This window comes from Pseudophryne corroboree, chromosome 9, assembly GCF_028390025.1.
Source record: "Pseudophryne corroboree isolate aPseCor3 chromosome 9, aPseCor3.hap2, whole genome shotgun sequence".
Classification (NCBI taxonomy): Eukaryota; Metazoa; Chordata; class Amphibia; order Anura; family Myobatrachidae; genus Pseudophryne; species Pseudophryne corroboree.
Genome location: NC_086452.1, coordinates 21,248,125 through 21,272,790, shown reverse-complemented (window position 1 = coordinate 21,272,790; position 24,666 = coordinate 21,248,125). Strand labels below are relative to the sequence as shown.

At 49.3% G+C, this 24,666-nt stretch overlaps 1 protein-coding gene across 2 annotated transcripts in view; it reads right to left on the bottom strand.

The window, feature by feature from the left end:
* PIGK (phosphatidylinositol glycan anchor biosynthesis class K) overlaps positions 1–24,666 on the bottom strand; it is a 270,897-nt gene that overhangs the window by 54,482 nt on the left and 191,749 nt on the right. Inside the window, exon 10 of one of the 2 annotated variants that reach the window (XM_063939045.1) lies at positions 239–314. The exons of the other annotated variant lie outside the window; for it this stretch is intronic. Coding sequence (XP_063795115.1) covers positions 239–314 — 76 coding nt within the window. The remainder of the gene's footprint in view (positions 1–238; positions 315–24,666) is intronic. 2 annotated transcript variants of the gene reach the window in all.

Below are 24,666 nucleotides of genomic sequence, written 5' to 3'. Positions count from 1 at the left end.
TAACACCATGGATTGTCCTTAGTATCCATGTGGCAGAATATTACAGACGCATGACGATGTACAGCAAAGGCTGGCGTTATATTATATATAGGACAGAAGTGACCTCTCCAGCTGTTCAGCCACGAGCCGCCAGAGGCTCAGGGCTTGCAGCACAGATGCAGCAGAGCATATATAGATCTGTGAGCCTTAATCTGACATGTAATATGTTCTGCAGAGCGATCACAGAAGCACGTGTTACCTGATGTATGATCTCCGACACGGGCAGCTGGTTAGCATACGTCACTAGGTCCAACACCGAATCTCCGAAGGAACGCCTGAAACAAAACACAAACGGTCACCTTTATTGTTGCGATGCTTACAGCAAGTGGCAGAGACTTTTTATGACATTTGCAATAGATAATCATTCGTATAGATTAGTAGCGAGTATACAGTCACAGCTCCAAGTACCGTGAAATGTGCTGGGTGGACAATTCGTGACGCCTGGCGCATAAAAGCAGCATGGCTGGGTCACCGTTCTTGCGACTTATAAGTAACCTGTAACACGAGAGGTCAGCCGAAAACTTGCTGCGCTTAGCGTTAATCACAAAAGGCAGATTTAACGGCGTTATGGAAGGAAGAGATGTGTCGCACCATCTAAAAAGAGCACCTAGGGAAGTTGCCAACAGCAACCGATCAACTTACCGGTACATTCTATAAAAGAAAACTACTCCACTCGTCCTCTTTAGATTTGTTAAAGCTCCCATAAACGCAGAATTCAGAGAGTTTGCTGCATGTCCCCAGCCCACTGTGAGCAGCACCACCCACTAGGAACAAATTCCAAATGTGATCTATGGGGACGGGAAAGCAGGCGGGTGACTGTGTCAATGGATGAGCGCGGGAGATGACAAAGGGAGCAAATCCGCATATGTCTGACATAATACAGAAACGCAACATTACTGGGCAAGAAAAAGTCATTCAGGGAATAAAGACATGGGATAAACCTATAGTGCTATAATAAATAGTAATCTGTATACACGCAGAGTTACAATTAGAGTGAGATGAATGTAAGTTCTGATTGGTGACGCCGATGTATTATGTTGTCACTGGACTCTGCACATAGACACATTGGGGTAAATTTACTAAGGTCCCGATTTTGACCGAGATGCCGTTTTTTCATCAAAGTGTCATCTCGGTAATTTACTAAGCAATAATCACGGCAGTGATGAGGGCATTCGTAATTTTTTGGAAGTCCAACAAAAAAATTACGAATGAATACACCATCGGTCAAAACGCGGCTGTTTAACTATGAATCTCGGTAATTTACTAAGAAGTGCAAAGCAAAAAACAAACAAACACTGCCGTGAAAAATTACAACTCGTAAAAAAGTGCTTTAAAAAAAACAGACCTGCTTTTTTGAGCCGTGATTGTATAGGCATGCACGGATCCATGAGATCCGTGCATGTATATCAGTGGGAAGGGGTGGGAAAGTGATTATTTTCTCAAAAAAAATTGCGTGGGGTCCCCCCTCCTAAGCATAACCAGCCTCGGGCTCTTTGAGCCGATCCTGGTTGCAGAAATATGGGGGGGGAAATGACAGGGGTTCCCCCATATTTAAGCAACCAGCATCGGGCTCTGCGCCTGATCCTGGTTCCAAAAATACGGGGGACAAAAAGAGTAGGGGTCCCCCGTATTTTTAAAACCAGCACCGGGCTCCACTAGCTGGACAGATAATGCCACAGCCGGGGGTCACTTTTATATAGTGCCCTGCGGCCGTGGCATCAAAAATCCAACTAGTCACCCCTGGCCGGGGTACCCTGGGGGAGTGGGGACCCCTTCAATCAAGGGGTCCCCCCCCCCCCAGCCACCCAAGGGCCAGGGGTGAAGCCCGAGGCTGTCCCCCCCATCCAATGGGCTGCGGATGGGGGGGCTGATAGCCTTTGTTGTAAATGAAAAGATATTGTTTTTAGTAGCAGTACTACAAGTCCCAGCAAGCCTCCCCCGCATGCTGGTACTTGGAGAACCACAAGTACCAGCATGCGGCGGAAAAACAGGCCCGCTGGTACCTGTAGTACTATTACTAAAAAAATACCCAAATAAACACAAGACACACACACCGTGAAAGTAAAGATTTATTACATACATGCACACAAACATACATACATACTTACCTTATGTTCACACGAGGGTCTGTCCTCTTCTCCAGTAGAATCCAAGGGGTACCTGTTGAATAAATTCTACTCACCAGATCCCGGGTCCCAGGGTCCTCGGGGCAACCATTTGTAATCCAGGTACTTGAATAAAATAACAAAACGGAGAGCCGAGCCACGAACTGAAAGGGGCCCCATGTTTTCACATGGGACTCCTTTCCCCGAATGCCAGAAACCCACTCTGACTGATGTCTAAGTGGGTTTCTTCAGCCAATCAGGGAGCGCTACGTTGTAGCACCCTCCTGATCGGCTGTGTGCTCCTGTACTGAGTGACAGGCGGCACACGGCAGTGTTACAATGTAGCGCCTATGCGCTCCATTGTAACCAATGGTAGGAACTTTCTGCTCAGCGGTGACGTCACTTTAGGTCAACCGCAGGGCAGAAAGTTCCCACCATTGGTTACAATGTAGCGCATAGGCGCTACATTGTAACACTGCCGTGTGCCGCCTGTCAGACAGTACAGGAGCACACAGCCGATCAGGAGGGTGCTACAACGTAGCGCTCCCTGATTGGCTGAAGAAACCCACTTAGACATCAGTCAGAGTGGGTTTCTGGCATTCGGGGAAAGGAGTCCCATGTGAAAACATGGGGCCCCTTTCAGTGCGTGGCTCGGCTTTCCGTTTTGTTATTTTATTCAAGTACCTGGATTACAAATGGTTGCCCCGAGGACCCTGGGACCCGGGATCTGGTGAGTAGAATTTATTCAACAGGTACCCCTTGGATTCTACTGGAGAAGAGGACAGACCCTCGTGTGAACATAAGGTAAGTATGTATGTATGTTTGTGTGCATGTATGTAATAAATCTTTACTTTCACGGTGTGTGTGTCTTGTCTTTTTTTGGGTATTTTTTTAGTAATAGTACTACAGGTACCAGCGGGCCCGTTTTTCCGCCGCATGCTGGTACTTGTGGTTCTCCAAGTACCAGCATGCGGGGGAGGCTTGCTGGGACTTGTAGTACTGCTACTAAAAACAATATCTTTTCATTATCACAAAAGGCTATCAGCCCCCCCATCCGCAGCCCATTGGATGGGGGGGGACAGCCTCGGGCTTCACCCCTGGCCCTTGGGTGGCTGGGGGGGGGGGGACCCCTTGATTGAAGGGGTCCCCACTCCCCCAGGGTACCCCGGCCAGGGGTGACTAGTTGGATTTTTGATGCCACGGCCGCAGGGCACTATATCAAAGTGACCCCCAGCTGTGGCATTATCTGTCCAGCTAGTGGAGCCCGGTGCTGGTTTTAAAAATACGGGGGACCCGTACTCTTTTTGTCCCCCGTATTTTTGGAACCAGGACCAGGCGCAGAGCCCGATGCTGGTTGCTTAAATATGGGGGAACCCCTGTCATTTTTTTCCCCATATTTCTGCAACCAGGATCGGCTCAAAGAGCCCGAGGCTGGTTATGCTTAGGAGGGGGGACCCCACGCAATTTTTTTTGGGGATTTTACAGTGTTTAATTTAAAAAAAAAAAAAAATGAACCCCAGCACGGATCACACCGATCCGGCCGAGATTCATTGTAAAAAAGTCGGCAGTGTTTTGCTAATCACTGCCGTAAAAAACAGAAAAAAAAAACGAATGACATCGACATCGGAAAACCCGAAAAGGCTAAATACGGCAGCTTAGTAAATTAGACGTAATCAATTCAAAAAGTTGCAATTTTACACTGTCGATGTCATTCGTGATTGAACTTTGACCTGAAACGGGAAAATACGAATCTTAGTAAATTTACCCCACTGTAGGCCGAAGAAAGAAAGCATAAAGTACAAATCCTACTGCAGATGCATCCTCATACATCCAGCCCCAATATGACACGCAGCGTGAGATGCCTGGTGTGAGTGAGCCGCCAGGTCACGCTTCAACTCTGCTAATATCAGGCGTCTTTTTTGGGGGGGCAAAAATGCATTTTAAGCACAACGCAATGCGACTAGGATGCACGGGGTGACTGCGCTTATTAATGCGATATATGACACTTGTATACGGTGTGTGACTATGGGGTCTATTCAATTCGGAATTCCTGACTTGTCGGAAAAACTGCAGTTTCTGTCATTTTAAGGTCGAATCCAGATTCGACCTACTCAATCAAACTGCTGTTTATCTGACAAATCAGAAATTCCGACTTGTTGGAAAACACGTGGACGGCAGATTAGCCGCGGATCCGCGTGTTTTGTCGGATTAGCGGCCAAATCAGACAGGTTTTAGCCCCGTTTCAGACGTCAATCAGACGTTTTAAAAGTCGGATTGGCATTGTCGGAAACGGACAAAACTTGTAGGATTTGGCCGCAAATTGAATACTGAAATGTCGGATCCTTTCCGTCGGAAAGGATCCGACATCAATTGAATAGACCTGCAAGTCTGTAAACGGAGCAGAATAGAACTTGTGTTGAAGAAAATCTGCAGCTGATACATTGTAGCATCTTGTGTACATATCAGAGACTCAGTTGCACAAGGTCACTTCTCATTAATCAGCACAGTCTCCTGGTGCATCCTAGCTGCACTGCGTTGTGACTACATTTTTGGAAAAAAAAAACCAAAAAAACAAAACCAGACGCTAGAAGATTCTCGCGCGTATAAAGGGGCTGTTTGGCATGACTGCAGCAAAGATGTAGGAGGGCACATCTGTACCTCTAAATCTGCTATCATATTTGCACCACAATCTAAAGGTAAAATAAATAAAAAAAGTAATTGCAATAAAACAGACACAAAGTAGCAAAGTGAGAGCAGACAAGGAACATGAATGCACAATTAGCAGATGACGAGCTCGCAGTCACTACACATACTGCGCTCCCCGCCAGCACTACCGGAATAGAGCGTCGCACAGCTGATGGCATTTAAAAACTTGCGGAGTAACAGCTGGTCATTGAAATGGAAAAAAAAAAAACTGTGTAAAAAATTAACGCTTTAACCAAACTGACAGAACCAAAACTATTTACGGAGTATGAAAATATATCACATGTAAAAACATTGAGAGGATGCAATGCTAAAAGAAAAAGAAGAATGGCAGCTAACACGACCGCCCGAAATGTTTTTTTTTTGGGGCAGTGGGGAGTAACAAGTATATACCATTTGTTGCATTTTTTTAATTTATTTTTTAAGAATAAAAAGCCTTCCGTATCATCACTATCGCTGCACATCACTTTCAGGTACATTCTGTTACACTCGTTTACTATACAGAAACATTTCATTTCTTTTTGTTTTGAATCAACATCATTGTAAAAAATAAGAATTTACTCACCGGTAATTCTATTTCTCGTAGTCCGTAGTGGATGCTGGGGACTCCGTAAGGACCATGGGGAATAGACGGGCTCCGCAGGAGACTGGGCACTCTAAAGAAAAGATTAGGTACTATCTGGTGTGTGCTGGCTCCTCCCTCTATGCCTCTCCTCCAGACCTCAGTTAGGGAAACTGTGCCCGGAAGAGATGACATTACAAGGAAAGGATTTTTGGAATCCAGGGTAAGACTCATACCAGCCACACCAATCACACCGTACAACTTGTGATAACCTTACCCAGTTAACAGTATGAACAACAACTGAGCCTCACTCAACGGATGGCTCATAACAATAACCCTTATTTAAGCAATAACTATATACACGTATTGCAGAAAGTCCCCACTTGGGACGGGCGCCCAGCATCCACTACGGACTACGAGAAATAGAATTACCGGTGAGTAAATTATTATTTTCTCTGACGTCCTAGTGGATGCTGGGAACTCCGTAAGGACCATGGGGATTATACCAAAGCTCCCAAACGGGCGGGAGAGTGCGGATGACTCTGCAGCACCGAATGAGCAAACACAAGGTCCTCCTCAGCCAGGGTATCAAACTTGTAGAACTTTGCAAAGGTGTTTGAACCCGACCAAGTAGCCGCTCGGCAAAGCTGTAAAGCCGAGACCCCTCGGGCAGCTGCCCAAGAAAAGCCCAGCTTCCTTGTGGAATGGGCTTTTACTGATTTTGGATGCGGCAATCCAGCCGCAGAATGAGCCAGCTGAATCGTGCTACAGATCCAGCGAGCAATAGTTTGCTTTGAAGCAGGAGCACCCAGCTTGTTGGGTGCATGCAGGATAAACAGCGAGTCAGTCTTCCTGACTCCAGCCGTTCTGGAAACATATATTTTCAAAGCCCTGACTACGTCCAGCAACTTGGAGTCGTCCAAGTCCCGAGTAGCCGCAGGCACCACAATAGGTTGGTTCAAACGAAATGATGATACCACCTTTGGGAGAAATTGGGGACGAGTCCTCAATTCTGCCCTGTCCATATGGAAGATCAGATATGGGCTTTTACATGACAAAACTGCCAATTCCGACACACGCCTAGCCGATGCTAAGGCCAACAGCATGACCACTTTCCACGTGAGATACTTTAGTTCCACGGTCTTAAGTGGCTCAAACCAGTGGGATTTTCAGGAAATCCAACACAACGTTAAGATCCCAGGGTGCCACTGGTGGCACAAAAGGGGGCTGAATATGCAGCACTCCCTTAACAAACGTCTGAACCTCAGGCAGTGAAGCCAGTTCTTTTTGAAAGAAAATGGATAGGGCCAAAATCTGGACCTTTATGGACCCCAATTTTAGGCCCATAGTCACCCCTGACTGTAGGAAGTGCAGGAATCGACCCAGCTGGAATTCCTCTGTAGGGGCCGTCCTGGACTCACACCAAGCAACATATTTTCGCCATATACGGTGATAATGCTTTGCTGTCATGTCCTTCCTAGCCTTTATCAGCGTAGGAATAAACTCATCCGGAATGCCTTTTTCCGCTAGGATCCGGCGCCCAACCGCCATGCCGTCAAACGCAGCCGCGGTAAGTCTTGGAACAGACAGGGCCCTTGTTGCAGCAGGTCCTGTCTGAGAGGCAGAGGCCATGGGTCCTCTGTGCGCATTTCTTGCAGTACCGGGTACCAAGTCCTTCTTGGCCAATCCGGAACAATGAGTATTGTTCTTATTCCTCTCTTTCTTACTATTCTCAGTACCTTGGGTATGAGAGGAAGAGGAGGAAACACATATACCGACTGGTACACCCACGGTGTCACTAGGGCGTCCACAGCTATCGCCTGAGGGTCCCTTGACCTGGCGCAATATCTTTTTAGCTTTTTGTTGAGGCGGGACGCCATCATGTCCACCTGTGGCAGTTCCCATCGCTTTGCAATCTGTGTGAAGACTTCTTGATGAAGTCCCCACTCTCCCGGGTGGAGGTCGTGTCTGCTGAGGAAGTCTGCTTCCCAGTTGTCCACTCCCGGAATGAACACTGCTGACAGTGCTTGCATGTGATTCTCCGCCCACCGAAGAATCTCTGTGGCTTCCGCCATTGCCATCCTGCTTCTTGTGCCGCCCTGGCGGTTTACATGGGCGACCGCCGTGATGTTGTCTGACTGAATCAGCACTGGCCGGTTTCGAAGCAGGGGCTCTGCTTGACTCAGGGCGTTGTAAATGGCTCTTAGTTCCAGTATATTTATGTGTAGAGAAGTCTCCAGACTTGACCACAGCCCTTGGAAGTCTCTTCCCTGAGTGACTGCCCCCCATCCTCGGAGGCTTGCATCCGTGGTCACCAGGACCCAGTCCTGTATGCCGAACCTGTGGCCCTCGAGAAGGTGAGCACTCTGCAGCCACCACAGAAGAGACACCCTGGCCCTTGGGGACAGGGTGATCAGCCGATGCATCTGAAGATGCGATCCGGACCACTTGTCCAACAGATCCCACTGAAAGATCCTTGCATGGAACCTGCCAAAGGGAATGGCTTCGTATGAAGCCACCATCTTTCCCAGGACTCGCGTGCAGTGATGCACCGATACCTGTTTTGGTTTCAGGAGGTCCCTGACCAGAGATGCTAATTCCTGGGCCTTCTCCACCGGGAGAAACACCTTCTTCTGTTCTGTGTCCAGAATCATGCCCAGGAAAAGCAGACGCGTCGTAGGAATCAGCTGCGACTTTGGAACATTCAGAATCCAGCCGTGCTGTTGCAACACTTCCTGAGAGAGTGCTACGCTGATCAACAACTGCTCTCTGGACCTCGCCTTTATGAGGAGATCGTCCAAGTACGGTATAACTATAACTCCCTTCTTCCGAAGGAGTATCATCATTTCGTCCATTACCTTGGTAAATATCCTCGGTGCCGTGGACAGGCCAAACGGCAATGTCTGGAACTGGTAATGACAGTCCTGTACCACAAACCTGAGGTACTCCTGGTGAAGTGGGTAAATGGGGACATGCAAGTAAGCATCCTTGATGTCCAGCGACACCATAAAATCCCCCTCTTCCAGGCTTGCAATAACCGCTCTGAGCGATTCCATTTTGAACTTGAATTTCTTTATATAAGTGTTCAAGGATTTTAAATTCAGAATGGGTCTCACCGAACCGTCCGGTTTCAGTACCACAAACATTGTGGAATAGTAACCCCTTCCCTGTTGAAGGAGGGGGACCCTGATAATCACTTGCTGGAGGTACAGCTTGTGAATTACCGCCCGTACTACCTCCCTTTCCATGGGGGAAGCTGGCAAGGCTGATTTGAGGTAACGGCGGGGGGGGGGGGGGGTCGCTTCGAATTCCAGCTTGTATCCCTGAGATACAATTTGTACAGCCCAGAGATCCACCTGTGAGCGAACCCACTGGTTGCTGAAGTTTCGGAGACGCGCCCCCACCGCACCTGGCTCCGCCTGTGGAGCCCCAACGTCATGCGGTGGACTTAGTGGAAGCAGGGGAGGACTTTTGTTCCTGGGAACTGGCTGCATGGTGCAGCTTCTTACCTCTACCCCTGCCTCTGGCAAGAAAGGATGCGCCCCTGACCCTCTTGCCTTTCTGAGAACGAAAGGACTGCATTTGATAAAACGGTGCTTTCTTAGGCTGTGAAGAAACTTGAGGCAAGAAAGTCGACTTTCCAGCTGTCGCTGTGGACACGAGGTCCGATAGACCGTCCCCAAACAATTCCTCACCCTTATAAGGCAAAACCTCCATGTGTTTTTTAGAATCAGCATCTCCTATCCATTGCCGAGTCCATAAGACCCTCCTGGCAGAAATGGACATAGCATTAATTCTAGAGCCCAGCAGGCAAATGTCCCTCTGAGCATCCCGCATATATAAGACGACGTCTTTTATATGGCCCAGGGTTAGCAAAACAGTATCCCTGTCGAGGGAATCTATGTCGTCTGACAGAGTATCTGTCCATGCTGCTACAGCACTACACATCCAGGCTGAAGCAATAGCAGGTCTCAGTATAGTACCTGAGTGTGTATACACTGACTTCAGGATAGCTTCCTGCTTTCTATCCGCAGGCTCCTTTAGGGCGGCCGTATCCTGAGACGGCAGGGCCACCTTTTTAGATAAGCGTGTCAGCGCCTTGTCCACCCTAGGGGATGTTTCCCAACGTAACCTGTCCGTTGGCGGGAAAGGGTACGCCATCAGTAACCTCTTAGAAATCACTAGTTTCTTATCAGGGGAACTCCACGCTTCTTCACACAATTCATTTAATTCATCAGATGGGGGAAAAGTCACTGGCTGCTTTTTCTCCCCAAACATATAAACCCTCTTAGTATTAACAGGGTTAATCTCAGAAATGTGTAATACATCTTTCATTGCAATAATCATGTATCGGATGGCCTTGGTCATTTTAGACTGTAAATGTGCCTCATCATCGTCGACACTTGAGTCGGACTCCGTGTCGACATCTGTGTCAACCATCTGAGATAGAGGGCGTTTATGAGCCCCTGACGGTTTCTGAGTCGCCTGGGCAGGCGCGGGCTGAGACCCCGGCTGTCCCAAGGCTGCAGCGTCATCAAACCTTTTATGTAAGGAGCTTACATTATCGTTTAAGACCTTCCACATATCCATCCAATCAGGTGTCGGCCCCGACGGGGGCGACACCACACTTATCTGCCCTTGCTCCGCCTCCACGTAACCCTCCTCATCAAACATGTCGACACAGCCGTACCGACACACCGCACACACGGGTGATCTTCTGTTTGCCGGCGGTCGGGCTCCCGGCGCTCAGTATACCGGCGCCGGGAGCCCGACAGCCGGCATACCGACACTTATTTTCCCTCGTGGGGGTCCACGACCCCCATAGAGGGAGAATAAAATAGTGTGGCGCGCGTAGTGCGCCACCGTGCCCGTAGCGTGGCGAGCGCAGCGAGCCCGCAAGGGGCTCATTTGCGCTCGCCAAGCTGTCGGTAAGCCGGCGGTCGGGCTCCCGGCGCCGGGATGCTGGTCGCCGGGAGCCCGACCGCCGGCCAGCCGTAGTGAACCCCGCACACACACAGGGAATGCTCAGACTGAGGACAGGACCCCACAAAGTCCTTTGGGGAGACAGAGAGAGAGTATGCCAGCACACACCACAGCGCTATATAACACAGGGATTTTCACTTATAATAAGTGATTACCCAATAGCTGCCTTATATGTTTTATTTGCGCCTAAATTTATGTGCCCCCCCTCTCTTTTTTACCCTTCTTGTACCTGGATACTGCAGGGGAGAGCCTGGGGAGCTGCTTCCAGCGGAGCTGTGAAGAGAAAATGGCGCTGGTGTGCCGAGGAAGAAGGCCCCGCCCCCTCAGTGGCGGGCTTCTGTCCCGCTTTCTGTGTAAAAATAAGATTTTACTTACCGATAAATCTATTTCTCGTAGTCCGTAGTGGATGCTGGGGACTCCGTCAGGACCATGGGGAATAGCGGCTCCGCAGGAGACAGGGCACAAAAATAAAGCTTTAGGATCAGGTGGTGTGCACTGGCTCCTCCCCCTATGACCCTCCTCCAAGCCTCAGTTAGGATACTGTGCCCGGACGAGCGTACACAATAAGGAAGGATTTTGAATCCCGGGTAAGACTCATACCAGCCACACCAATCACACCGTACAACTTGTGATCTGAACCCAGTTAACAGTATGACAAACGTAGGAGCCTCTGAACAGACGGCTCACAACAATAACAACCCGATTTTTTTGTAACAATAACTATGTACAAGTATTGCAGACAATCCGCACTTGGGATGGGCGCCCAGCATCCACTACGGACTACGAGAAATATATTTATCGGTAAGTAAAATCTTATTTTCTCTGACGTCCTAAGTGGATGCTGGGGACTCCGTCAGGACCATGGGGATTATACCAAAGCTCCCAAACGGGCGGGAGAGTGCGGATGACTCTGCAGCACCGACTGAGAGAACTCCAGGTCCTCTTTAGCCAGGGTATCAAATTTGTAGAATTTTACAAACGTGTTCTCCCCCGACCACGTAGCTGCTCGGCAGAGTTGTAATGCCGAGACCCCCCGGGCAGCCGCCCAGGATGAGCCCACTTTCCTTGTGGAATGGGCCTTGACAGATTTTGGTTGTGGCAAGCCTGCCACAGAATGTGCAAGTTGAATTGTGCTACAAATCCAACGAGCAATCGTCTGCTTAGAAGCAGGAGCACCCAGCTTGTTGGGTGCATACAATATAAACAGCGAGTCAGACTTTCTGACTCCAGCCGTTCTTGAAATATATATTTTCAATGCCCGGACCACGTCCAACAACTTGGAATCCTCCAAATCGTTAGTAGCCGCAGGCACCACAATAGGCTGGTTCAGGTGAAACGCTGACACCACCTTAGGCAGAAAATGAGGACGCGTCCGCAGTTCTGCCCTGTCCGAATGGAAAATCAGATATGGGCTTTTATAGGATAAAGCCGCCAATTCTGACACTCTCCTGGCTGAAGCCAGGGCCAGTAGCATGGTTACTTTCCATGTAAGATATTTCAAATCCGCCGATTTGAGTGGCTCAAACCAATGGGATTTGAGAAAATCCAAAACTACATTAAGGTCCCACGGAGCCACTGGGGGCACAACCGGGGGCTGTATATGTAGTACTCCTTTTACAAAAGTCTGGACTTCAGGAACTGAAGCCAATTCTTTCTGGAAGAAAATCGACAGGGCCGAAATTTGAACCTTAATGGACCCCAATTTGAGGCCCATAGACAATCCTGTTTGCAGGAAATGTAGGAATCGACCCAATTGAAATTCCTCCGTGGGGGCCTTCCTGGCCTCACACCACGCAACATATTTTCTCCAAATGCGGTGATAATGTTGTGCAGTCACCTCCTTCCTGGCTTTTACCAGTGTAGGAATGACCTCTTCCGGAATGCCTTTTTCCCTTAGAATTCGGCGTTCAACCGCCACGCCGTCAAACGCAGCCGCGGTAAGTCTTGGAATAGACACGGTCCCTGCTGAAGCAGGTCCCGTCTTAGAGGTAGAGGCCACGGATCCTCCGTGAGCATCTCTTGAAGTTCCGGGTACCAAGTTCTTCTTGGCCAATCCGGAGCCACGAGTATCGTTCTTACTCCCCTTTGCCGTATAATTCTCAGTACTTTTGGTATGAGAGGCAGAGGAGGGAACACATACACTGACTGGAACACCCACGGTGTTACCAGAGCGTCCACAGCTATTGCCTGAGGGTCTCTTGACCTGGCGCAATACCTGTCCAGTTTTTTGTTGAGGCGGGACGCCATCATATCCACCTTTGGTTTTTCCCAACGGTTCACAATCATGTGGAAGACTTCTGGATGAAGTCGCCACTCTCCCGGGTGTAGATCGTGTCTGCTGAGGAAGTCCGCTTCCCAGTTGTCCACTCCCGGAATGAACACTGCTGACAGTGCTATCACATGATCTTCCGCCCAGCGAAGAATCCTTGCAGCTTCTGCCATTGCCCTCCTGCTTCTTGTGCCGCCCTGTCTGTTTACGTGGGCGACTGCCGTGATGTTGTCCGACTGGATCAACACCGGCTGACCCTGAAGCAGGGGTTTTGCCAGGCTTAGAGCATTGTAAATCGCTCTTAGCTTCAGTATATTTATGTGAAGAGACATCTCCAGGCTTGACCACACTCCCTGGAAGTTTCTTCCCTGTGTGACCGCTCCCCAGCCTCTCAGACTGGCATCCGTGGTCACCAGGACCCAGTCCTGTATGCCGAATCTGCGGCCCTCTAACAGATGAGCACTCTGCAACCACCACAGAAGAGACACCCTTGTCCGTGGAGACAAAGTTATCTGCTGATGCATCTGCAGATGCGATCCGGACCATTTGTCCAGCAGATCCCACTGAAAAGTTCGTGCGTGGAATCTGCCGAATGGAATCGCTTCGTAAGAAGCCACCATCTTTCCCAGGACTCTTGTGCATTGATGCACAGACACTTTTCCTGGTTTTAGGAGGTTCCTGACAAGTTTGGATAACTCCTTGGCTTTCTCCTCCGGAAGAAACACCTTTTTCTGAACCGTGTCCAGAATCATTCCCAGGAACAGCAGATGTGTTGTCGGTGTCAACTGAGATTTTGGAAAATTCAGAATCCACCCGTGTTGTTGCGGCACTAATTGGGTTAGTGCTACTCCGTCCTCCAGCTGTTCTCTGGACCTTGCCCTTATCAGGAGATCGTCCAAGTAAGGGATAATTAATACGCCTCTTCTTCGAAGAAGAATAATCATTTCGGCCATTACCTTGGTAAAGACCCGAGGTGCCGTGGACAATCCAAACGGCAGCGTCTGAAACTGATAATGACAGTTTTGCACCACCAACCTGAGGTACCCTTGATGTGAAGGGCAAATTGGGACATGCAGGTAAGCATCCTTGATGTCCAGGGACACCATAAAGTCCCCTTCTTCCAGATTCGCTATCACTGCTCTGAGTGACTCCATCTTGAATTTGAATTTCTGTATGTACAGGTTCAAAGATTTCAGATTTAGAATAGGTCTTACCGAGCCGTCCGGCTTCGGTACCACAAATAGCGTGGAGTAATACCCTTTTCCTTGTTGTAGGAGGGGTACCTTGACTATCACCTGCTGAGAAAACAGCTTGTGAATGGCTTCCAATACCGTCGCCCTGTCTGAGGGAGACGTTGGCAAAGCAGACTTTAGGAACCGGCGAGGGGGAGACTTCTCGAATTCCAACCTGTAACCCTGAGATACTACCTGCAGGATCCAGGGGTCCACCTGTGAGCAAGCCCACTGTGCGCTGAAATTCTTGAGTCGACCCCCCACCGCTCCTGAGTCCGCTTGTAAAGCCCCAGCGTCATGCTGAGGGCTTTGCAGAACCCTGGGAGGGCTTCTGTTCCTGGGCAGGGGCTGCTTGCTGTCCTCTCTTACCCCTTCCTCTGCCCCGGGGCAGATATGACTGTCCTTTTGCCCGCTTGTTCTTATAGGACCGAAAGGACTGCGGCTGAAAAGACGGTGTCTTTTTCTGTTGGGAGGGGGTCTGAGGTAAAAAGGTGGATTTTCCGGCAGTTGCCGTGGCCACCAGATCCGATAGACCGACGCCAAATAATTCCTCCCCTTTATACGGCAATACTTCCATATGTCGTTTAGAATCCGCATCACCTGACCACTGTCGCGTCCATAAACTTCTTCTGGCAGATATGGACATCGCATTTACTCTCGATGCCAGAGTGCAAATATCCCTCTGAGCATCTCGCATATAAAGAAAAGCATCCTTTAATTGCTCTATAGTCAATAAAATACTGTCCCTATCCAGGGTATCAATATTTTCAGTCAGGGAATCCGACCAGACCACCCCAGCACTGCACATCCAGGCTGAGGCGATGGCTGGTCGCAGTATAACACCAGTATGTGTGTATATACTTTTTAGGGTAGTTTCCAGCCTCCTATCAGCTGGATCCTTGAGGGCGGCTGTATCAGGAGACGGTAACGCCACTTGTTTTGATAAGCGTGTGAGCGCCTTATCCACCCTAGGGGGTGTTTCCCAGCGCGCCCTAACCTCTGGCGGGAAAGGGTATAATGCCAATAACTTTTTTGAAATTAGCACTTTTCTATCTGGGTTAACCCACGCTTCATCACATACATCATTCAATTCCTCTGATTCAGGAAAAACTACAGGTAGTTTTTTCACCCCCCACATAATACCCCTTTTTGTGGTACTTGCAGTATCAAAGATATGCAAAGCCTCCTTCATTGCCGTGATCATATAACGTGTGGCCCTACTTGAAAATACGTTTGTTTCTTCACCGTCGACACTAGATTCAGTGTCCGTGTCTGGGTCTGTGTCGACCGACTGAGGTAAAGGGCGTTTTACAGCCCCTGACGGTGTCTGAGACGCCTGGGCAGGTACCAACTGGTTTTCCGGCCGTCTCATGTCGTCAACTGATTTTTGTAATGTGCTGACATTATCACGTAATTCCATAAACAAAGCCATCCATTCCGGTGTCGACTCCCTGGGGGGTGACATCACCATTATCGGCAATTGCTCTGCCTCCACACCAACATCGTCCTCATACATGTCGACACACACGTACCGACACACAGCAGACACACAGGGAATGCTCTTATCGAAGACAGGACCCCACTAGCCCTTTGGGGAGACAGAGGGAGAGTTTGCCAGCACACACCCAAGCGCTATAATATATATGGGAACAACCTTATATAAGTGTTGTATCCTTATAGCAGCTTAAATATATAAAATATCGCCAAAAAAAGTGCCCCCCCTCTCTGTTTTACCCTGTTTCTGTAGTGCAGTGCAGGGGAGAGTCCTGGGAGCTTTCCTCACAGCGGAGCTGAGCAGGAAAATGGCGCTGTGTGCTGAGGAGAATAAGCCCCGCCCCCTATTCCGGCGGGCTTTTCTCCCGGAGTTTGAGATATCTGGCATGGGTTTAATACATCCATATAGCCTCAAGGGCTATATGTGATGTATTTTTTAGCCATAAAAGGTATTATACATTGCTGCCCAGGGCGCCCCCAGCAGCGCCCTGCACCCTCCGTGACCTATGGTGTGAAGTGTGTGACAACAATGGCGCACAGCTGCAGTGCTGTGCGCTACCTTCATGAAGACTGAAAAGCCTTCTGCCGCCGGTTTCTGGACCTTCAATCTTCAGCATCTGCAAGGGGGGTCGGCGGCGCGGCTCCGGGACGAACCCCAGGGTGAGACCTGTGTTCCGACTCCCTCTGGAGCTAATGGTGTCCAGTAGCCTAAGAAGCCAATCCATCCTGCACGCAGGTGAGTTGAACTTCTCTCCCCTAAGTCCCTCGATGCAGTGAGCCTGTTGCCAGCAGGACTCACTGAACATAAAAAACCTAAAAACTTTTTCTAAGCAGCTCCTTAAGAGAGCCACCTAGATTGCACCCTGCTCGGACGGGCACAAAAACCTAACTGAGGCTTGGAGGAGGGTCATAGGGGGAGGAGCCAGTGCACACCACCTGATCCTAAAGCTTTATTTTTGTGCCCTGTCTCCTGCGGAGCCGCTATTCCCCATGGTCCTGACGGAGTCCCCAGCATCCACTTAGGACGTCAGAGAAAAAATGGCGGGGTTTTTTACATATATACAGTGCCAGACTGTATATATGTATTTTTATTGCCAAAAGGTACTTCAATTGCTGCCCAGGGCGCCCCCCCCTCCCCCCCCCCAGTGCCCTGCACCCTACAGTGACCGGAGTGTGTAAGTGTGCTGGGAGCAATGGCGCACAGCTGCGGTGCTGTGCGCTACCTTAAATGAAGACAGGAGTCTTCTGCCGCCGAATTCGTCGTCTTCAAGCTTCTGTTCTTCTGGCTCTGCGAGGGGGACGGCGGCGCGGCTCCGGGAACGGACGATCGAGGACAGGTGCCTGTGTTCGAACCCTCTGGAGCTAATGGTGTCCAGTAGCCTAAGAAGCGCTACCTAGCTGCCGTGAGTAGGTTTGCTTCTCTCCCCTCAGTCCCTCGTAGCAGTGAGTCTGTTGCCAGCAGAAGCTCTCTGAAAATAAAAAACCTAATAAATACTTTCTTTACTAGTAAGCTCAGGAGAGCCCACTAGGAGCACCCAGCTCTGGCCGGGCACAGATTCTAACTGAGGTCTGGAGGAGGGGCATAGAGGGAGGAGCCAGTGCACACCAGATAGTACCTAATCTTCTCTTTAGAGTGCCCAGTCTCCTGCGGAGCCCGTCTATTCCCCATGGTCCTTACGGAGTTCACAGCATCCACTAGGACGTCCGAGAAAAACAAAATAGTGATTTAAAAAAAAAAAAAAAATTTCTGACCAAATGGTTTTAGCGTTGCCACCTGCTGGCAATAAAACGGTATTGCTCTTTTTTTATTTCTGACATTATACAGTAGTTACAGCACATTTTGGATTCCGGATATAACAGGGAGTGTGTTTCAGACAATATGGGAACGAACCAAAGCTGGACTGAAGTTACCCGTAATTGCTCCCACGCCTCAACTGATCTGCACCTGTTTTACGGGGAAGCATATGCACCTGTTTGCCAGTATGGGGGCTTCTCGCTACACAAAACACCTACAGTACGCAATGGGAGGTCAGGATGGCGTTACATGCTTAAGGCGCTTAGTTTTGCACTAGCATGCAAATGGATGGGAGAATTTTGGAAAGCTGCTGGGTGGAGGATCTTATTTACCAATACATCCCGTTTTCCTTTCACACCTGGGTCAGAGGCGCTCAAGATCCACCCTTATCTCTACACTTTAGGAACTGACACTGGGTCTGACCAGCCAGCTTCCTCTCACCATTCTCACACCGATCCCTGGCTCTGACCCCCCCCAGCCTCCTCTCACCATTCTCACACTGATCCCTGGCTCTGATTCCCCGGCTTCCTGTCACCATTCTCACACTGATCCCTGGCTCTGACTCCCCGGCTTCCTGTCACCATTCTCACACTGATCCCTGGCTCTGACTCCCCGGCTTCCTGTCACCATTCTCACACTGATCCCTGGCTCTGACTCCCCGGCTTCCTGTCACCATTCTCACACTGATCCCTGGCTCTGACTCCGGCTTCCTCTCACCATTCTCCCACTGATCCCTGGCTCTGACCCCGGCTTCCTCTCACCATTGTCACACTGATCCCTGGCTCTGACCGCGGCTTCCTCTCACCATTCTCACACTGATCCTCAGCTTCCTCTCACCATTCTCACACTGATCCCTAGCTCTGACCGCGGCTTCCTCTCATCATTCTCACACTGATCCCTAGCTCTGACCGCGGCTTCCTCTCATCATTCTCACACTGATCCCTGGCTCTGACTCCCCGGCTTCCTCTCACCATTCTCCCACTGATCCCTGGCTCTGACCCCGGCTTCCTCTCACCATTGTCACACTGATCCCTGGCTCTGACCGCGGCTTCCTCTCACCATTCTCACACTGATCCCTGGCTCTGACCGCGGCTTCCTCTCACCATTCTCACACTGATCCCTGGCTCTGACCGCGGCTTCCTCTCACCATTCTCACACTGATCCTCAGCTTCCTCTCACCATTCTCACACTGATCCCTAGCTCTGACCGCGGCTTCCTCTCACCATTCTCACACTGATCCCTGGCTCTGACCCCCCCGGCTTCCTCTCACCATCCTCACCCTAATCCCCGACTCTGACTCCCCGGCTTCCTCTCCCCAGGATGAGGACAAACATGCACATGTCGCTAGAAAAATCACACCCTGAAAGTCTCAGCGTTTTCTCGGACACGTAATGACTATCCTTACATACCTCGGCATGTTCCTTATTAGCGCAGTGTAAAATAATAAGAATTTACTTACCGATAATTCTATTTCTCGGAGTCCGTAGTGGATGCTGGGGTTCCTGAAAGGACCATGGGGAATAGCGGCTCCGCAGGAGACAGGGCACAAAAAGTAAAGCTTTAGGATCAGGTGGTGTGCACTGGCTCCTCCCCCTATGACCCTCCTCCAAGCCTCAGTTAGGATACTGTGCCCGGACGAGCGTACACAATAAGGAAGGATTTATGAATCCCGGGTAAGACTCATACCAGCCACACCAATCACACTGTACAACCTGTGATCTGAACCCAGTTAACAGTATGATAACAGCGGAGCCTCTGAAAGATGGCTCACAACAATAATAACCCGATTTTTGTAACTATGTACAAGTATTGCAGATAATCCGCACTTGGGATGGGCGCCCAGCATCCACTACGGACTCCGAGAAATAGAATTATCGGTAAGTAAATTCTTATTTTCTCTAACGTCCTAGTGGATGCTGGGAACTCCGTAAGGACCATGGGGATTATACCAAAGCTCCCAAACGGGCAGGAGAGTGCAGATGACTCTGCAGCACCGAATGAGAGAACTCCAGGTCCTCCTTAGCCAGGTTATCAAATTTGTAGTATTTTACAAACGTGTTTGCCCCTGACTAAATAGCCGCTCGGCAAAGTTGTAAAGCCGAGACCCCTCGGGCAGCCGCCCAAGATGAGCCCACCTTCCTTGTGGAATGGGCATTTACATATTTTGGCTGTGGCAGGCCTGCCACAGAATGTGCAAGCTGAATTGTATTACACATCCAACTAGCAAAAGTCTGCTTAGAAGCAAGAGCACCCAGTTTGTTGGGTGCATACAGGATAACAGCAAGTCAGTTTTCCTGACTCCAGCCGTCCTGGAACCTATATTTTCAGGGCCCTGACCACATCTAGCAACTTGGAGTCCTCCAAGTCCCTAGTAGGCGCAAGACACCACAATAAGCTGGTTCAGGTGAAACACTGACACCACCTTAGGGAGAGAACTGGGGACGAGTCCGCAGCTCTGCCCTGTCCGAATGGACAAACAGATATGGGCTTTTTTGAGAAAAAAAACACCAATTTGACACTCGCCTGGTCCAGGCCAGGTCCAAGAGCATGTTCACTTTTCATGTGAGATGCTTCAAATCCACAGATTTGACTGGTTTTAAACCAATGTGTTTTGAGGAATCCCAGAACTACGTTGAGATCCCACAGTGCCACTGGAGGCACAAAAGGGGGTTGTATATGCAATACTCCCTTGACAAACTTCTGGACTTCAGGAACTGAAGCCAATTCTTTCTGGAAGAAAAATCGACAGGGCCGAAATTTGAACCTTAATGGACCCCAATTTGAGGCCCATAGACACTCCTGTTTGCAGGAAATGCAGGAATCGACCGAGTTGAAATTTCTTCGTGGGGCCTTCCTGGCCTCACACCACGCAACATATTTTCGCCACATGTGGTGATAATGTTGTGCGGTCACCTCCTTTCTGGCTTTGACCAGGGTAGGAATGACCTCTTCCTGAATGCCTTTTCCCTTAGGATCCGGCGTTCCACCGCCATGCCGTCAAACGCAGCTGCGGTAAGTCTTGGAACAGACATGGTACTTGCTGAAACAAGTCCCTTCTTAGCGGCAGAGGCCATAAGTCCTCTGTGAGCATCTCTTGAAGTTCCGGGTACCAAGTCCTTCTTGGCCAATCCGGAGCCATGAGTATAGTTCTTACTCCTCTACGTCTTATAATTCTCAGTACCTTAGGTATGAAAAGCAGAGGATGGAACACATACACCGACTGGTACACCCACGGTGTTACCAGAACGTCCACAGCTATTGCCTGAGGGTCTCTTAACCTGGCGCAATACCTGTCCCGTTTTTTTTTTTTTTTTTGTTCAGACGGGACGCCATCATGTCCACCTTTGGTAATTCCCAGCGGTTTACAATCATGTGGAAAACTTCCCCATGAAGTTCCCACTCTGCCGGGTGGAGGTCGTGCCTACTGAGGAAGTCTACTTCCCAGTTTCCATTCCCGGAATGAAACACTGCTGACAGTGCTATCACATGATTTTCCGCCCAGCGAAAAGTCCTTGCAGTTTTTGCCACTGCCCTCCTGCTTCTTGTGCCGCCCTGTCTATTTACGTGGGCGACTGCCGTGATGTTTTATCCCACTGGATCAATACCGGCTGACCTTGAAGCAGAGGTCTTGCTAAGCTTAGAGCATTATAAATTTACCCTTAGCTATATTTATGTGGAGAAAAGTCTCCAGACTTGATCACACTCCCTGGAAATTTTTTCCTTGTGTGACTGCTCCCCAGCCTCTCGGGCTGGCCTCCGTGGTCACCAACATCCAAAACTGAATGCCGAATCTGCGGCCCTCTAGAAGATGAGCACTCTGTAACCACCACAGGAGAGACACCCTTGTCCTTGGATATAGGGTTATCCGCTGATGCATCTGAAGATGCGATCCGGACCATTTGTCCAGCAGATCCCACTGAAAAGTTCTTGCATGAAATCTGCCGACTGGAATTGCTTCGAAGGAAGTCACCATTTTTTTACCATGGCCCTTGTGCAATGATGCACTGATTTTAGGAGGTTCCTGACTAGTTTGGATAACTCCCTGGCTTTCTCTTCCGGGAGAAACACCTTTTTCTGGACTGTGTCCAGAATCATCCCTAAGCACAGGAGACTTGTTGTCGGGATCAGCTGCGATTTTGGAATATTTAGAATCCACCCCTGCTGTTGTAACAGTATCCGAGATAGTGCTACTCCGACCTCCAACTGTTCCCTGGACTTTGCCCTTATCAGGAGATCGTCCAAGTAAGGGATAATTAAGACGCCTTTTCTTCGAAGAAGAACCATAATTTCGGCCATTACCTTGGTAAAGACCCGGGGTGCCGTGGACAATCCAAACGGCAGCGTCTGAAACTGATAGTGACAGTTCTGTACCACGAACCTGAGGTACCCTTAGTGATAAGGGCAAATTTGGGACATGGAGGTAAGCATCCCTGATGTCTCGGGACACCATATAGTCCCCTTCTTCCCGGTTCGTTATCACTGCTCTGAGTGACTCCATCTTGATTTGAACCTTTGTAAGTGTTCAAATTTTTTTAGATTTAGAATAGGTCTCACCTAGCCTTCTGGCTTCAGTACCACAATATAGTGTGGAATAATACCCCTTTTCTTGTTGTAGGAGGGGTAATTTAATTATCACCTGCTGGGAATACAGCTCGTGAATTGTTTCCCATACTGCCTCCTTGTCGGAGGGAGACCTTGGTAAAGCAGACTTCAGGAGCCTGCGCAGGGGAAACGTCTCGACATTCCAATCTGTACCCCTGGGATACTACTTGTAGGATCCAGGGGTCCTGTACGGTCTCAGCGTCATGCTGAGAGCTTGTCAGAAGCGGTGGAACGCTTCTGTTCCTGGGAATGGGCTGCCTGCTGCAGTCTTCTTCCCTTTCCTCTATCCCTGGGCAGATATGACTCTTATAGGGACGAAAGGACTGAAGCTGAAAAGACGGTGTCTTTTTCTGCAGAAATGTGACTTAGGGTAAAAAACGGTGGATTTTCCAGCAGTTGCCGTGGCCACCAGGTCCGATGGACCGACCCCAAATAACTCCTCTTCCTTTATACGGCAATACACCTTTGTGCCGTTTGGAATCTGCATCACCTGACCACTGTCGTGTCCATAAACATCTTCTGGCAGATATGGACATCGCACTTACTCTTGATGCCAGAGTGCAAATATCCCTCTGTGCATCTCGCATATATAGAAATGCATCCTTTAAATGCTCTATAGTCAATAAAATACTGTCCCTGTCAAGGGTATCAATATTTTTAGTCAGGGAATCCGACCAAGCCACCCCAGCTCTGCACATCAAGGCTGAGGCGATCGCTGGTCGCAGTATAACACCAGTATGTGTGTATATACTTTTTATGATATTTTCCAGCCTCCTGTCAGCTGGCTCCTTGAGGACGGCCCTATCTATAGACGGTACCGCCACTTGTTCTGATAAGCGTGTGAGCGCCTTTCCACCCTAAGGGGTGTTTCCCAACGCGCCCTAACTTCTGGCGGGAAAGGGTATACCGCCCATATTTTCTATCGGGGGGAACCCACGCATCATCACACACTTCATTTAATTTATCTGATTCAGGAAAAACTACGGTAGTTTTTTCACATCCCACATAATACCCTCTTTTGTGGTACTTGTAGTATCAGAAATATGTAACACCTCCTTCATTGCCCTTAACGTGTGGCCCTAATAAGGAATACGTTTGTTTATTCACCGTCGACACTGGATTCAGTGTCCCTGTCTGTGTCTGTGTCGACCGACTAAAGTAAACGGGCGTTTTAAAACCCCTGACGGTGTTTTTGAGACGTCTGGACCGGTACTAATTGTTTGTCGGCCGTCTCATGTCGTCAACCGACCTTGCCGCGTGTTGACATTATCACGTAATTCCCTAAATAAGCCATCCATTCCGGTGTCGACTCCCTAGAGAGTGACATCACCATTACAGGCAATTGCTCCGCCTCCTCACCAACATCGTCCTCATACATGTCGACACACACGTACCGACACACAGCACACACACAGGGAATGCTCTGATAGAGGACAGGACCTACTAGCCCTTTGGAGAGACAGAGGGAGAGTTTGCCAGCACACACCAAAAATGCTATAATTATATAGGGACAACCTTATATAAGTGTTTTCCCTTATAGCATCTTTTTTATATATTTCTAACGCCAAATTAGTGCCCCCCCCTCTCTGTTTTAACCCTGTTTCTGTAGTGCAGTGCAGGGGAGAGCCTGGGAGCCTTCCCTCCAGCCTTTCTGTGAGGGAAAATGGCGCTGTGTGCTGAGGAGATAGGCCCCGCCCCTTTTTCGGCGGCCTCGTCTCCCGCTCTTAACGGATTCTGGCAGGGGTTAAATATCTCCATATAGCCCCCGGAGGCTATATGTGAGGTATTTTTAGCCAAAAATAGGTTTTCATTGCCTCCCAGGGCGCCCCCCCCCAGCGCCCTGCACCCTCAGTGACTGCCGTGTGAAGTGTGCTGAGAGGAAATGGCGCACAGCTGCAGTGCTGTGCGCTACCTTAAGAAGACTGAGGAGTCTTCATGCCGCCGATTCTGGACCTTCTTCTTGTTTCAGCATCTGCAAGGGGGCCGGCGGCGAGGCTCCGGTGACCATCCAGGCTGTACCTGTGATCGTCCCTCTGGAGCTAATGTCCAGTAGCCAAGAAGCCAATCCATCCTGCACGCAGGTGAGTTCACTTCTTCTCCCCTAAGTCCCTCGTTGCAGTGATCCTGTTGCCAGCAGGACTCACTGTAAAATAAAAAACCTAAGCTAAACTTTTCTAAGCAGCTCTTTAGGAGAGCCACCTAGATTGCACCCTTCTCGGCCGGGCACAAAAATCTAACTGAGGCTTGGAGGAGGGTCATAGGGGGAGGAGCCAGTGCACACCACCTGATCCTAAAGCTTTACTTTTTGTGCCCTGTCTCCTGCGGAGCCGCTATTCCCCATGGTCCTTTCAGGAACCCCAGCATCCACTAGGACGATAGAGAAAAATAGGAAAAAGTATATAACTGGGGTGAGAGATTATCTCGGCTCATGCAGATCTAGAATAGAAGATTAGTAACTGCTGAGAATAGTAATAGTGTAAAAGAGGATCGTCAGCGCTGATGGAATTACATGCTGGAAACCGAAACAATGTTTAATAAGCTACACTTAAATATAAAAGTAAACATTGATTTGAAAGGTTTAAATCATATTACAGATTGCCTGATCTATATGACCAGTTCAGAACGGTAACATTGTGTATAATTTATATATAATATTCATGCAGATTATGGATAGACCGGGAATAGTGCTCAGGTTGGGGGTCCACTATCGTTCTCTACTTCTACAGCGTTTCCTAGACACAGAAAAGGTTTTGTAAACCTGCTTCACAATACATCGTACATTATATACATGGTCAGACCCCGAACATATTACATAACAAAACAATTGTAATGCCAGCCTCAGACAGTACAATCCTGATGTCTGGCCCACGCTCCGAGCCCAT